The sequence below is a fragment of the Amphiura filiformis genome, chromosome 1, assembly GCF_039555335.1.
Source record: "Amphiura filiformis chromosome 1, Afil_fr2py, whole genome shotgun sequence".
Classification (NCBI taxonomy): Eukaryota; Metazoa; Echinodermata; class Ophiuroidea; order Amphilepidida; family Amphiuridae; genus Amphiura; species Amphiura filiformis.
In genome coordinates this window covers 57,427,980-57,444,927 of record NC_092628.1, presented here as the reverse complement: position 1 = coordinate 57,444,927, position 16,948 = coordinate 57,427,980, and the positions used below count along the sequence as shown (strand labels likewise).

At 37.3% G+C, this 16,948-nt stretch overlaps 1 protein-coding gene across 1 annotated transcript; it reads left to right on the top strand.

Moving 5' to 3' along the window:
• Window positions 1-8,402: 8,402 nt before the first annotated feature.
• Window positions 8,403-13,828, top strand: LOC140149576 (uncharacterized). Its single transcript, XM_072171657.1, has 2 exons — window positions 8,403-8,515; window positions 10,057-13,828. The coding sequence occupies exons 1-2, from the start codon at window positions 8,422-8,424 to the stop codon at window positions 12,594-12,596; spliced, it is 2,634 nt and encodes an 877-aa protein (XP_072027758.1). The 5' UTR covers window positions 8,403-8,421; the 3' UTR covers window positions 12,597-13,828.
• The last annotated feature ends 3,120 nt before the right edge of the window (window positions 13,829-16,948 follow it).

Sequence of the window (16,948 nt, the reverse complement as noted above, 5' to 3'; positions counted from 1 at the left end):
GAGCACGGGATATTCCCATTGACCTACAGAAAGGTCATTTGGTTAGAAGCCCCTCTAAAATTCAGTGACTATATTGGGAATATAGGGTAAGGAAGGTAATGAAAGGGATAAAGCATTACTGTTATATCACTGCAAATAAAAATGTTTAGGTTTCTGTAACACTTTTTAAACACATGAACGTGTTCATTACAACTGAAGATATTTAATATCCACATTATTTAGAAATTACTGGTATTTTCAGAAACCTCTGGGCCTACTCATACATCTCTCTTTCTCTTCCTTTTTTATACTCAAGTTCCTATAGCAGCTCATTGAGCTAAACCGGAATGATGAGTTCTCTGGAACTTTAGAGGAAATGAATGTATTTGAATATTTTTACACGTACTATTATACAAACTTGAAAACCTAACAGTTTCATTAGTTTATACTTAAACACACCAAAGTGTTATAAACGGTTATAAACACTAACGATGTAAACGCTTAACACCATGCTTAAATTTAAAAATTTTCAGTGTTTACGCGGCCGGGTGTTTAAGGTAAACACTAACCGTTAACTTCCGATATACCGTAGTGTTTATAAACGTTTATACTCAGTTTGGTGTGTTCAAGTTTAAACACACTTAAAACTAAGTTTATATAAAAGTATAAACTTTAGAGTGCGATTATTTGACAGTTGTTACGTTCGTGTGTTTAAAAACTGTTAAGAACCTAAACATCTTTATTTGTATTAAAATATGGAAGCCTGTCATACATGTATTTAAAAGACTGACTGCCATGCCTGTGTCTACCAGCAGACCCTGTCTGCCAGTGTCTTTTGTACAAGACTGACTGCCATGTCTGTGTCTACCAGCAGACCCTGCCTGCCAGTGTCTTTTAGGTACGAGCGCCCTCTGTACCCAATGACGACGGGCTTGCGTTACCAACTTGAAGATCAAATTCGGAAGAATGAATTTTTTTCAATTTTTGTTGAAAAATGTAAGAAAAACACACCAAATCTGCACAGGATGGGACAGTATTAAGGCAGAACACTACCACAAGTTACTGAATAAGCTGTCGGATTGTTAAGCTTTAATGATAGGCTTTATTATAGTGAAATAAGAACGCTATAAAACTTCACTTCATGCAAAAAAAATCATGAAAATGATGTACATGTATGATGTATTGTAGGTATGAAAGTAGTCATTTCATTCATTTCATTGTATTGAGTCGGCAGCTTCAACTGTAACCAGTCGTACTCTCGCCAACTTACCCTGAAACCTAGGATTGAGTGCAGATATCAGAACCGGGGATGGTCCCCCTTGGCCCTTCTCTTTTCGAATAGCTCTCACTTACTTTAACGTGCACAGGGATGAATCCTCCTGAACACGGGACCAACGGCTTTACATGACTTCCGAATCACGGACGAAGCACATACCCTACCGAACCTATATCTGCACGTGCTAAGCAGTGTATTGGGGCGAGAGAAAATTCTTCAATTAAATTAAATTACTGAACTTAAAGGAGTATTTCGTGATCCTAGCATCCTCTATTTCTGTCTAGTGTCATTTTTCGTTAGATATCCACGAAAAAAACCTATTCCCAAAATTTCAGTTGATTCCGATTTTGCGTTCGCGAGTTATGCATGATTATGTGTATTACAGTACACTGCTCCATAGACAATGCATTGTAATTTCGTTCTGGTGCACCAGAACGAAATTCAAATTTCACGATATCTTTGCTAAACGAATTAATCTGCAAGAAATATTTTGTACATAAACATGTAGCCAGAGGTTTCCAGTGATATAAAAATCTCAACTTTTTTTGAGAAAAGTGGGGGGATGAGGCTGTGGATCACGAAATGCCCCTTTAATTGAAGGATTCCCGACCATATATGTGACCTCTCGGCACAACTGAGCCCTGAAGTCGCCAATCATCATTTTTGAGATATTCAACCAAAATATTCTGCTTGAAATTAGCTTTAAAATGATGTATATCATGTCTATAGTATAGGTATCCCAGGCAAACCTTAGTTAACACATTTGCTAGTCAGCGAAATTCGCGAGATCGGGGCCCAAACACAATGCATATTTACATAGAAATTTGAATTTTTTTCAAGAATAGGTCGGTGAAGGAAACCTACATAAATATGTTTTCTATACTTCAATTGATATGATATGATATATGATTTTTTATGGTGATAATCAAGTCGCACATGGAATTTTAGAGGATTTTGATAGCAGTTCCATTAAAAAAAAGCTGCTATCGCCATGAGACTAAGATCTAGAAACAACCCTAAATGCCGTTTTGGGGAATTTTGCTAGCAGAATCTTTTTGATGAAAGTCAATCTTTGACAAGATGTAACTTTATTACGGAAAGCACTATGACAAAAATGTTTTCAGTTTTGGCTTTCTTTACTCAAGGGCTTTAATTTGATATGTAAAATGATGCAGTTTGATGGCAAATTTGAATTCACCTAGCATACCTATATAGTACTTGACATTTAAGTAGTGAAAAATCAATAAAATAGTCAATAAATCCTTTGTTTCCTATTGTTTATTGTTAAGTTCGATGGAGCATATCTCAATAGTGGCACTGGCGACATCCGGGCTCAGTTGTGCCGAGGGGTCACATCACATATAGGAACTTTTTGGGAGGGAAGAGAATTTTCACCTAAGGCAAGCCCAAGGCTCGAACCCTCGTCGATCGTATTTCCCGACCAGCAGCGCAATGCCTTAACCACTCGGCCATCTTGCCCTCTTAATATTAATATATTTTATATATCAAATTAAAGCCCTTGAGTAAACAAAGCCAAAATGAAAACCTTTTTTTTCATAGCACTTTCCGTAGCAAAGTTACATCTTGTCAAAGATTGACTTTCATCAAACAATGTCAAAAAGATTCAGCTAGCAAAATTCCCCAAAACGGCATTTCGGGGTGTTTCTAGATCTTAATCTCATGATGATAGCAGCTTTTTTTTTTTTTACTTCTATCAAAATCCCTCTAAAATTCCATGTGCGAGTGACTTATCACCATAAAAATCATATATTTGGGTCAAGTGAAGTATAGAAAACATATTTATGTAGGTTTCTTTCTTCGGCCAGTTGTTTTAAATTTCTATGTAAAAAATGCATTGACATTGTCGGCGAATTTGGCTGACTAGCAAATGTGTTTGCCTGGCATACCTACTTAATAATCAGTCCCAGAACAAAATATTAATTTCTGACATGATCGTGTTCTGGGTCTGAACTGTTTCCATATGAAATCTTGATGGTAAATTGGACAAAAGAAGCACATGGTTCTAGATTTTTAATATATTGACATTCATGTTACGTGAATCACGCTATTGTGTAGGTATTCGCTCGGTCGGGCATCCGGGAACATTGTCCCCTTCGTCCCCTTTGCACAAGCGCGCATAGCAACCAGCTCGAGAAAGAGGAACTGCACATGCGCACACTGGTTTTGCAAGGCTATTTCCCCATTTGTGACGTCTGATCAGGCCGATCAAGAGAATGAAAGGTGAATTCAACAGGCCTGATTATTCCCCGATTTAAATTGGTTTTTCGATTTTTTCTACTAAAAAATAAAATAAAATAAAAAAAAAATTAATTTTTTTTTTTTAATTTTTTTTTTTTACATAAGCCCACCCCCTATTACATAAGCCCACCCCCTATTTTTCAAAATATTTGAGAAACTAGGGTGCACTCGGGTATAAGCCCAGTACTAATTTTGACCAAATACTACCATCAAATCAATGGTGAATGAATAAATATGACATCTCTTGAACAAATCTTGTTGAATAATTTCATTTTAAGTCAGGGCTGTCAACCTTTTGGAATTGCTTGGCGTGAGAGAGAGGCATTCCGGGATTCGCTGACTCCCATGTTCATTTTATATCATGATTATTTGAGCCACGGCGCTCGAGAATGTAAAAAAAGGGGGGGGGGGGTAGGAGCAACAAATTATTCATGCCTATGCGTGAGATTTTACTCATTTTCCAGCTTTTTGCGTGAGATTTACTACCTAGGCGTGAGATTATACTACCTTGGCGTGAGACCGTGAGAAAGTATCCCAATGCGTGAGACTCACGGCCAATGCGTGAGAGTTGACAGCCCTGTTTTAAGTTTGTTTTTCCTCTTTATTTTGAGGTTTTATTAAGCCAATTTATGCTCAAATTTATAAACAACAGTGAGCTACAGTGAACGCAGTTACGATAATGATATGTGAGCAGCTAGGGTATTTCCCCAAATCACCCAAACTGGTTTTAGCTTGCTGGAACTTGCGATCTTGCTAGACCACACGCTCGATGCTCCAGATATGCCCATATTAAGCCCCGCCCCGCCCACTTGCTGAAATTGGCATTAAAATTTAATCACTTTGTAAGTAAACAAAACACCAACAAGAACATGTTTGATAAATTACGAAAACCAAGTCATTGCGCTAGATTGCATCAAAATAAATTGATAGCATTGCAAGGTTGTCCTGTACCGTCTGATTTAATTTTTTAATTTTAGTCATTTTTCCATTTTTTCCATTTTTTGTTTGAAAAAAAAAGAAAAAAGTACACAAAAATATTTATGACGGTAGCAGGTCTTTTTTTAATTATCCTTTTTACTGAAAAGAATGTTAGCAAGAAAACAAGAAAAAGTCTGTCCCTGTGTTTGCCCCGGTGTGTTTGTTTACTCTAATAGCATCCCAATTGAATTTGTTTTAACAACCCCATTCATGCATTTCATAATAAAATATCGTAACATGTCAAAACACGACCATGAAAGGTCATGCACCTGGATTTGCTCCATTATCAATTGGCAATGTTTTGTTATTGCTTCAATGTTCAATCAAATGTTTTGCATATCAATGACTGATGCTCGAATTGGCTACTGATTTACAGCATGCTTCTATGCTCCGCCCAGTGACCCTCCCGAGTATTGATTGGCTGAATAGCCTGGCTGCATGGTCTGAGCACGTGAATATGTGTTTACACATGTGCTTCTTGTCAGTCACTATGCTCCACCCACTAAAACGTCAGTAATCCACCTGAGTGTTGATTGGCTGGGCTGCATGGTCTAAGCATGTGGCATTAGCTACACCCTGGGCATTTATACCCGGGCCTCGTGGTCTTTCTACAGGGGCCTTCTCGGGCCTGGGAAAAAGTGGTCTAGGGAGCATAATTGAAAACATTTTATTTTACATGTATTGGTACATGCATAGCACAAACTTGAGCCGGGTTTTAGCTTTTGATACTGGCGTGGTGGGGGGGGGGGGTGTGGTCTGTGTATGACTGCTGATACAATGACACTGTGCATGTTTTGCTTGACTTGATAACTTTATTATGATCACCTTTTTTTAATTAAAAAAATCGGGCATAAATATTATACAAATTAAAAAAAAAATTTAAAAAAAATCATAAATACTAGCCCCTCCCCATCTATAAGCCCACCCCCATTTTTTGAGTGAAATCTCCCATCTAGGGGGGTGGGCTTATACCCGGGTGGTTACGGTATATTATTTATTAACATAGGCCTATTTGCAGGGGTGTGAGAAACCAGATTTAAATATGTTTCCAGATATTGTTTTGTTCCAGACCCTCCGTTCACCAAAAACAGATATTTTTTCAAAGACACACTCTCAGGCCTGTATTTGTTTGTGATATTTCAAGCGTTTTTAAAATTTCAAAATAATCCCATTCAATTACACAGTTGACGATGGAAATTTACTGAATTTAGAGAATGCACGGCGCATACCACCTGTCAAAAAGATTCAGCCAACAAAACAGCATTTCGATTTCGGTGGTGTTTCTAGATCTTAAAACAGCAGTCTCATGATAGAGCAACTTTTTTCTTAACTTGACCCAAATATATGATTTAATTTTGTGATGAGATAATTGCACATGGAATTTTAGAGGGATTTTGATAGCAGTTCCACATAGAAAAGCTGCTCTATCATGAGACTATGCTGTTTTGTTTTTTAATTGATGCATTAAAAGTTGGCTGTCATTCTGTCAAATATTTTTGATGAAAGTCAACCTTTGACAAGATGTAACTACAGTACTAACTTTGCTACAGAAAGTGCTATGACAAATTCAGTTTTAGCTTTCTTTACTCAAGGGCTTTATATAAAATGATGTGGTTTGATGGCAAATTTGAATTCACCTTTCATACCTATCTGATACTCATAACAGTCTGTCCACATAGAAGTAAATAGAAGTAAATAGACCTCGGAAACTGGAGGAGGTATGAGAATAATTATTTCAGTGCAATGCATGTGTAAATGCTTCTTTGGCACGCCAACTGCTGCACGATTTGTACTTGCCGAGGATGCGAGCGCACCACGCTCTTTACACGTCACAGCGTTGGAATTTAGAATTTTTTATGCGTATCAAAATCTGCTTTCAAACAAGGTATATTTCACACATTTCAGTGTGTTAAAGTTCATTTGGCTTATATAAGGTGGAAATTATTCTGCTTTTGTTACTGTACGCGTCAATAGTCCCAACTCACGCTCACATAAATTCACATATTAAGCGTGCGCCAGTCACGCATTACGCAACCATAGGCATAGCGCGTAGATCCCAGGGGATGGGGGGATAAATCTCCCCAATATTTTGCCAGGGGGAGATGGTCCATACACTCATCCCCCAATGTTGACACCTGTATACTGTGGGTTTCTGACCAAATTAACCTCATATTTGGCCATTTTAGCCCAAACTTGTGCAAATTTTTTGTGCTTCATGCAAATTTATTTTAAAACAGTTCAGCTGCAAAATGGCAATTTTTTTCGTGCGCATTTATACCATAAACTTATTTATGTCGCCAAAAGGTGCTGAATTCACTATACTTTATTCCAACCCATCCCCCCCCATGTCAAAAGAAATCTACGGCACTGTACGCAATGCACAACATTGCATAAGCATTGCTCCCAACTGCGTGCATGCAATTCCATATCAATACATGGTGTTATGAGTCTTAACTTTTCTGCCTTATATAAACCGAACAAACTTTAGTCTGTGACATAAAAATGCTATTCAATTCCAAAATTGTGTTGCAAATTTATAAAATTGAGTAGCATTTTGCTACACCAAGCCATTCCAATGCTGCGCGTCATGTTTTTTAACACACAGTGCATGTGATGCAAAGCATCGACCCCCGATGCCATAGATTTGGTTTGTACTTCTATGTGGACAGACTGTAGTATGTATGTCTTATCTGATTGGCTGAACATCCTCTCTGTATAAAACTGAGGTAAAAATTGACAGTCAATCAATCACTGAGCTTCAGCCAACTGTGATACAAATCCACACAATGCGCTGACATGAAAGGCAATATCCTATTATCAAATGATTGGCGCCTCAGTGGCTGCAAGCTAGCGTATATTTTGCGTTTGTGGTATCTCTACAAATATGATGTTTAGTGTCGCTCCTGCACAAGTCACGTCCTAATTCAACAGTCATATGGTTCCATAACCAATTGAAAACGTTTTTATTTGGAAATTCATTAACCAATCGGTGATTGTCATTTCATGGGTTGTTTGTTGCCAGGCGGTTTATTAAGTGACGCAGGAATACAGCCGGCTGGGACCGAGACCAGGGCGTAGCAAGGTTGAAAAATGTGGGGTGGCCATCACAAATGTGGGGAGGCCAAATTACAAATATACATCCAAATTGAAATAAAGATATAAAGAAAAGGTTAACAAATTTCTCAAAAAGTGGGGCAGCCATGGCATCCCCGGCCGGCCGCCCCACTTGCTACGGCCCTGAGTGACCAAGACAACACTTGAATGATGGTACTTGCCGAGGTATGATTTTAATTGAATTATGGTACTTGTTTGTAAGGAAAGTGTTGCCTTTGTCCACAGTGTTTTTAAACACTTAAAAGTGAATGCATTTAACGGAGTTATCGTTAACGATTGCACAGATTGAAGCTATTATACTAGGAGTATGTGATCATATGTCCTGAGTTGGTACATCAAATAAGGTGGAATAGTTACAAATTTCTTTGGTGTCTCAAAATTCATCCAAATTTCAACATCAACAGAATAATAAACCTCTGTTGCAAAAAATGTCAAAGCTGACCAACTGAAAAACGATAGCATCGAATGTGTAGGCCTACAACTGTCATGCGCAAATTCATATTTCATGGTCGGTGCCCCCATATGATGACCCAGGATACGCCACTGGCCAACATACAAAAATATATGAAACATCCACCAAATAGTAAATTATCAACATATCAAATGACTGCTTCATGATCGTTTGAAAAACAAATTTTATACAGTGAAGAAATTTCTGATTATTTTCTTCCACCTGTATCATGGAATCAGCATTGTCCACTTGAAATTAAATTTTAGGTAAAACTGATCACCTAGCTATATTGTCAGGTGTATATTGTTGTTAAAATAAGTGGTTCTCTTTTATTATATTCTTAACAGGTAAATGTGTGTTCACAATGGATGCGAAGGGCAAAGATAGTTCTGATAATATCGAGCAGTTACTTGCTATTGCAAAGTTGATTGCTGATGAGGAGAGAGCTGTCAAGGAAGGTAAGAAATATATACATGTAGCATGCCAAGAATAGATCACCCAGTAGCTAAGGTGGGTTACAGGAGGGTAAGATATTCATGTAGCATGCCAAGAATAGATCACCCAGTAGCTAAGGTGGATTACAGGATGGTAAGATATTCATGTAGCATGCCAAGAATAGATCACCCAGTAGCTAAGGTGGATTACAGGATGGTAAGATATTCATGTAGCATGCCAAGAATAGATACCCAGTAGCTAGGCGGGATTACAGGATGGTATGATATTCATGTAGCATGCCAAGAATAGATCACCCAGTGGCTAAGGTGGGTTACAGGATGGTAAGAAATACATGTAGCATGCCAAGAATAGATCACCCAGTAGCTAGGCAGGGTTACAGGATGGTAAGAAATACATGTAACATGCCAAGAATAGATCCCCCAGTAGCTAGGCGGGATTACAGGATGGTAAGATATACATGTAGAATGCCAAGAATAGATCCCCCAGTAGCTAGGCGGGATTACAGGATGGTAAGATATACATGTAGAATGCCAAGAATAGATCACCCAGTAGCTAGGTGGGATTACAGGATGGTAAGATATACATGTAGCATGCCAAGAATAGATCACCCAGTAGCTAGGTGGGATTACAGGATGGTAAGATATACATGTAGAATGCCAAGAATAGATCACCCAGTAGCTAGGTGGGATTACAGGATGGTAAGATATTCATGTAGCATGCCAAGAATATCACCCAGTAGCTAGGTGGGATTACAGGATGGTAAGATATTCATGTAGCATGCCAAGAATATCACCCAGTAGCTAGGCAGGATTACAGGATGATAAGAAATACATGTAGAATGCCAAGAATAGATCACCCAGTAGCTAGGCAGGATTACAGAATGGTAAGAAATACATGTAGCATGCCAAGAATAGATCATCCAGTAGCTATAGAATAGACCAGCCATTAGCTAAGGTGGGTTATGCCATTCTATATCAGTAAACAATGTTTCACCAATTATAAGATGACCAAACTATCTACCTACTTGCAAATAGATATAAGTAGGCACTGTAGTAGACTGTCATCACCCAGGTTGAATGATAGAACATGCAAGATACCATTAGTTTTCCATAGAACCTGTGTTCTATCAGGTGATAGATACACATCAGGGTCTCAAAACAATACTTTTATTCTCTAAATAATGATACATTAGTATCCTAGAGAGCTATGCATCCATCTGTCATCTACCTATTCTGGTGTGCCACCAAGCAGGAAAATTTGAAAGATGGATGTGAAATTGTAACAAAAAATAGCATTAACTGATGAGAAAGTTCTGTGCACTCAGAACTTGGTCAAATTGATTTAAATTGAGCCTAATGAACTCCCAGTGGGATGTAGAAATTAGGTTCAAGTCATCAAGATAAAAATGTTGTCATGCTATATATATGTCATTCACATGACTTGTAAATTTCTAGCTAAATGCCTGTGCTACCGTCTTAAACTTGATCAAGAATCTGGAAATCCCAATGATCATAACTCTCATTACTAATCTTATCTTTTGCAGGTGACATTGTCAGTATACAAGTAGCAGAAAGCAAAGAGAACAAGTCTCCTACAAAAGCTAGAAAAAACCAACACCAGAACAAGTCTTCACCAAACAGGAAGGACAAACAGAATGCACCAAAGAAAAAAACACCCAAGAAACGTAAGAAAGGAAAACCTCTAGTTTACAAATGCCGTATATGTCAGAGAGCCTATGTACGTCCTGTACATTTGGAAGAGCATATTGCAGTTGAACACGAAGGCAAGAGGATCACATGTTATATTTGTGGCAACACTATGAAATGGTCCTCTAATTACAAAGTTCATCTGGATAAAGTGCACAACATTGGAGACAGATTGAAGAAAAATATTAGAAGAAACTGTAACATTTGTTCTGCCACTTTTGATGCAAATTATGAGCTTTATGGCCATCTCAAATATGTTCATGATATACTGGAGCCATATAAGTGTCCTATGTGTGATAAGACCTTCAAATATTATACATGTATGACCCCCCATAAATTACTGCATGCAGAGTTGGTGAAGTATAGGTGCAGTGTGTGTAACATCCGGTTTCAGTGTCTGACTGGATTTAGGAAGCACTGTGATAAATTTGGACATCAACAGTTATCAGAAGAGACTTCAAATATTGATGATCTTGTTTGCCATGTTTGCAAACGGCATTTTGTTGACTATCCTTGTTTTAGAATCCATGTAATCAAAGCAAACAAAATGGGAAGTTGTGAAACAGGACAAAAATATATATGTAAAGTATGTCATTTGTCATTTGCAAGTCATAAACAGCATAAGAAACACTGTGAACAGACTCACATAGGCTATAAATTTCCTGTGAAAAAACGAAAACCAAACCCAAACCCAAAACCAAGAAACCGAGATAAACACCAGTGCAAAGTTTGTGGAAGATATCTGTTTCAAAGAAGTATGCGAGGGCACCTTAAAACGCACCAAGGAACAAAGGCTCACAAGTGCGACCAGTGCAATTATAGAACACTCAGTTATGCTCTATTCCAACGTCACACAAATAAACATCTTTATGCAAAACTATTTACATGTGCTTACTGTCCTGAAAGGTTTACTAATCAATCAGATTTGAAGAAACATGAATTCATGCACAAAAATACAATGCAACAAAAGTGTAGTGGCTGCAAGGAGGTATTATCTGGTCGTACATATGTTGATCATCTACTATTATGTGAATTAAGAAAACAGGCAGAGCATAGTAGTATAAAAGATGAAGAAGATAGGTTTATTGCTGATTTTAGGTTATATGAACGTAGACAGAGATATGCAAAAAGACGAGCTGAGTTAAGAAAGATCAAAAGTAAAGAGGTTGAATTAAGAAAATCTCAAAATGTAGCAGTTAGTGAACATTTAAGGAAGGTCAAAACTAAGACAATTAATAAAAGTAAGGTTATTGTGGCTCATGCAATATCATCACAAAACCAGGATCCAAAATCACTGATTGATGAAGAAACCAACCAAAGTGTTGGCAAATTTGATTTAGAGCAAAATGCTGATACAGAAGATGCAAAGATGGAGGATATGGGTAATATGAAAGGCCAATATCAAAGTGATAATGAATGGGAAGCAGGTAGTTTAAGTGATTCAGATCTTACACAAGCAGAGGTACATGTAACGAAACAAGATGGAGCTATTCAGGAAGCACATGGTTCATCAGTAAGTAACTCTTTACAAGTAGAGAGAAGCGACCAAACAAAGGCTTTACAGGATGAGGGTAACTTGCATGATTCTGATTTGGAACCAGCAGAGCTGAGTGTACAAGAAGCAATATCATCACAAAACCAGGATTCAAAATCACTGGTTGATGAAGAAACCAACCAAAGTGATGGAAAACTTGATTTAGAGCAAAATGCTGATACAGAGGATGCAAAGATGGAGGATATGGGTAATATGAAAGGCCAATATCAAAGTGATAATAGTGATGATGAATGGGAAGCAGGTAGTTTAAGTGATTCAGATCTTACACAAGCAGAGGTACATGTAACGAAACAAGATGGAGCTATTCAGGAAGCACATGATTCATTAAGTAACTCCTTACAAGTAGAGAGAAATGACCAAACAAAGGCTTTACAGGATGAAGGCATCTTAGAAGAAGAGGTTACTGCAGACAACATTCCAGAGTCCAGTGGACCATTCAAAGTTAAAAAACAAAGGGTTAAGTGTGAAAATAACCAAGTTCTCATTCTTTGGTCAACCAGACCAACAAAATTAGAGGGCCAGAATGCAGAGTGGGAGCAACATGCGGAAGAGACAAGTTTGTCAGATGAGGAGGACATGAAAGAGATGAGTGTTAAGGGTGGTAGTTGTGATGATGAAGACACCAGTGGAACTCGGGAATATACATATGTGGAGACTTTCCACTTACAGGTTGAAGGAGGACAGACAATGGAGGATAAGAAAAATATGAATGAATCACCTGATTTCTTTGATGAGATAAATGTGAATGAATCAACTGATTTCTTTGATGAGAAAAATGTGGATAAATCACCTGATTTTTTTGATGAAATAAGCTGTTCCTAAAAACATATGCTGCACTTTCCTGTGAGCACAATCCGCACATCATGAAATGAAAATGATTGTCATTGATTCTTTAGAGATTATCCCTTAGATATCTCAAATCAAAGGCAAAATGCAAAGAGAAAAAAACTTTTGGTTCCGACTGTAGTTAATTTTCAGGTTGCATTAGTCTAAATTAAAGCAGAGTCATGGTGTGAGTCATCCAATTCTGCATTCCATTTTTTCATGGGCTGTTTTGATGGCCGTATAGGGTCCACAACTTTATAAGTTCCCCCTAAATACTTTTTAAAATAAATCGAAAAATATTTGACGAAATGCAAACATCTAAAAGGGTATGGGAAGCCTTGTTTGTTTTACACATATGGACCAAATTATAGCATCACACGTCATTGAGTTCAGTCACAGTGGTTCATTATGTAAAAAAAGAGACCGTTTTAAACAGTGGTAAAAGTTTCACCTGGGTGCATAGGAGTCAGCTCTAAAACAATACAGTAGACCAGGTTTATTCATATGTTTGTTAAAGAAAACCTGACTGCTATGGACTCAGGTGCAACTTTTGAAACAGCCTCTTTTCTTACACAATTAACCGTTGTGACTGAACGCAATGACATGTGACGCTATAAATTGGTCCACATGTGTGAAACAAATAGGGCAATACATACCTTTTTACATTTCATAAAATATTTTTGGACTTGGTTTAAAAAGTATTAGGGGGAACTTATAAGTTGTGGTCCCTATAGCATCTTAGAGAAATGTCTAATACCCTGGTAAAACTGGTAATGTTTTGTTTAAATTTTGATCAGCTGGTAAAACTGGTAATGTTTTTTAGAAAATTTCTTCAGGAATGAGCTCGTAATTAGCGGGCTTTATAACAAGGGCTGTAGATTTGAAATCTACACCACAACACTGTAACCTCATTTGAAATTCATACTCCCTGGAAGATTGTGTCTTCCATAGGGGTGTATGGATTACAACTGGAATAACCAATTTTATCTGACACCTAACCAACCAACCCTGCATGTAACAACTGGCATGACAACCAGGACATAGTTGGCAGCGGTGATACAAACCCACCCTTTTTATTTCAAACCCACCCTTTTTTATTTTATACCCTTTATACCAAAACTCTGAAACCCACCCTTTCTAAGCGTGGTTACTGATCATAGATAAGTGGTTATGGTGGTCCAGGAGGTGCAGATTTGCATCCAAAGAGAATTACATAAGTTTTAGATGACCAAACAGAATGGGATTTCAATATTTTTTTGTGTTTCATTTAGTGTCATTCAATTGGAAATTACAGTAAGCTTTGAGATTGCAATTGTTGATTTCTACACCCACTCTTTTTTACCAGTGACCACGCTTTATATTTGGACACACATTTTAAACAGACATTTTTCAAACCCACCCTTTTAAGCATTTTGTGGACCCTTCAAACCCACCCTTTCTAAAGCGTGGGTTACCAACAGTGTAGGATTGAATGAATACACAATACAACCAGATAACACTTTTTTATCAAATGGATCATTTTATTTCTTACATGAATTGTGTCATAAGTATTGCAAGGTTCATAGAATAAATGCATTCAAATAATTATACAATGTATAGAAAATTAAACACACACCATAATAATGGTAATTATAATAGTAAGTATAACAAACACTATATTTGTAGTGAATTGCAATTTGAAATAAATGATATACTGATTCAACATAATTTGTGTAATCAGTGTTATCCATGTTGTTGATAATCCAGTGACATACAGATAAATGTTAATGTGCTATATACTTAGTTTAAGTGACAAAACTCGTAACATCATGGATTGATTAGAATGGTGTGCACAAAGTAGGGTGCAGCACTTACGCTAAGGTTGCGATCACATAGAAGTATACGGTATTCGCTATACCATATATGCTCATTCGATCAGGCTGAGTTAATACTATGTAAACTCAGCCTGATCGAATGAGCATATATCGTATAGCGAATACCATATACAGTGTACTTCCATGTGATCACAGTCTAAGTGTACTACATTACTGTCGCACGCATATGTGAATTTACATGACCGAAAGTTGGGACTTAATTAACATGCGCAGTAATAAAAACAGTATACAGCCTGTATTTGCACTCAACTTATAGCTTTGTTCCAGGGTTTATTAAATAGTCTTCTTGAGGTTGACTTGCAACCCTCCATGTGATCCATTGGTTGGAAACTCCTTCAAGTAGGATTTTAATTGGTTTGAACACACAGAACTGTATGGTGCTCACTCAACCATTCCTTTATTCCTTTAGTATAGGTCTACTACTAGTCTTAATTAGTGTTACATCTTGCACATGACAGCTACTAAATGTTTGATACAAATTAGGGCTGGTTTTAAAATGCACTCATCATTCATGGAATGACCAGATATAGTGAGCATAATGATCATAAAAGTTAAACAAGAGCATTTGTGTTAAAATGTGTTCAAAATGTAAAATAAGGTTGGCCCCAAGATCACCTAGAGCCACAAGCTTGTAAAATATCGAAAGTTCTAATCTTAGAGGGGGGGGTGGTGTATCAACCTCCATGTACTACGTGGAACTATACTGTATACTTGTGACCCAATCAACTCAGCAGATTCATATACCAGTTTTATATACTGTATAATTGTGACCAAATCAACTTGGCAGATTCATATACCAGTACTTAAAAAAAAAAGATAGCTGGTGTTGCAGTTTTACAGGGATTTAAGATCATCTTGTCAGTGTAATTATAGCAGATTCAACCTATCGTGGGACATTCTTCCAACAAATCCAGGCTGCCAGTCAATCATTTGTACCTCATCTTTAGCGTGATATGCAATCTCCCGATAACCTGGATTTGTTTGAAAAATGTCCCACGATCGGTTGAAGCTGCTGTAACCACATCTCTTGGTAGTCATGGTCATCGCCTTATGATTTTACACAATGGCACAGCAGCCAGGCAGTTGTACAAGGCAAGTGATACAGCCAGTCTAAGTTACAATTCTGTTATGAGAATTTGGTCCCTGGAATGTACAAAGTAAAACATGGTTTCTTTCACATCAGAAATCAATCTACCGTAAAAGTGGTAATTTTGGTGGGTTTTTTTTGTGTGTATTTTGATAAGTTTCTCCTGCTGCGTCAACTTGGAACACACCCCAATTTCACAAGGGAATTAAAGATGATATAGGAATGTTGCTGGATTCAAAACATCTTTCATGATTCAACTATTCCATCCACTACCCCAGCCTTATAAATTAGGAACTTGCCACATATTATTACATGCAGGAATGCTATTTATTCATATTCATAAAGAAATATGATTGTACATATTTTTCTGTCAGGATATAGTGCATAAAATAACACAAAATGCAGAGATATATGTGTGTGGTAAAAATGGTCTAACAATGGATTGCAAGTGCATAATAATATAATTTATACCAATTATTTATTTGCATACCATTATTTCATAGAGTGTAATCATGCCACTAACCACAGTGACTTTACCAAATTTAAGTCAATTTATACTCCATAAAGAAACTCAAATACAGTCCAACCTCTCTTATCCAGGATTCTCTCTTATCGGGCCAATAGATCTTCATAGGAAACATTCTTTTAGTTTTAATGTTTTGACACCTTAATTTCATGTTCTGAAGCATTTAGGACATTGTGTTGCCTCAACTTCTGAGCCCATCTTTTGGGGTTATTCGCTGTCGTTCTGTGACATCAAAATCGGTCATTGTCAAGCCATCCGGTTCACGCTATGTTTTGAACCATGATCAATATGATCACAGTGCAAAATCAATGGGTTGCTAACAGGTGTGCAAACCAAGCATGCATCAGTAACTAAGACATGACATATTCACTATGAAGGTGAATTCCCCCATACGGAGTAATCCTTCAGTGTCACAATTTCAGCACTTCATTCAATGTAGAATTACACATTTATTTTCATTTATCAGGCCAATGCTTGGTCCCATCATGGCCGGATAAAAGAGGTATGACATTCATTCAGTCACGCTTGTTTTATTACCTTGGTTTGCCACAAAGAATATTAACATCCCACCCAGGCGGCGAATGGCATGATAGCATCGGCAACTTGTGAAACCGCCCGGCTGTATGGCATTTTCCATATACATGTACTCGGTTAGTTTTGTGGGGTTCATTATCGAACCCCAACGGTTTTAGCATTTAGTATTTATATTATTTATTAACATAGGCCTATTTGTTTGTGATATTTCAAGCGTTTTAAAATTTCAAAATAATCCCATTCAATTACACGGTTGACGATGAAAATTTACTGTATTTAGAGAATGCAATGCGACCACCACCTGATCCCACCATTATTTTAATTTTGT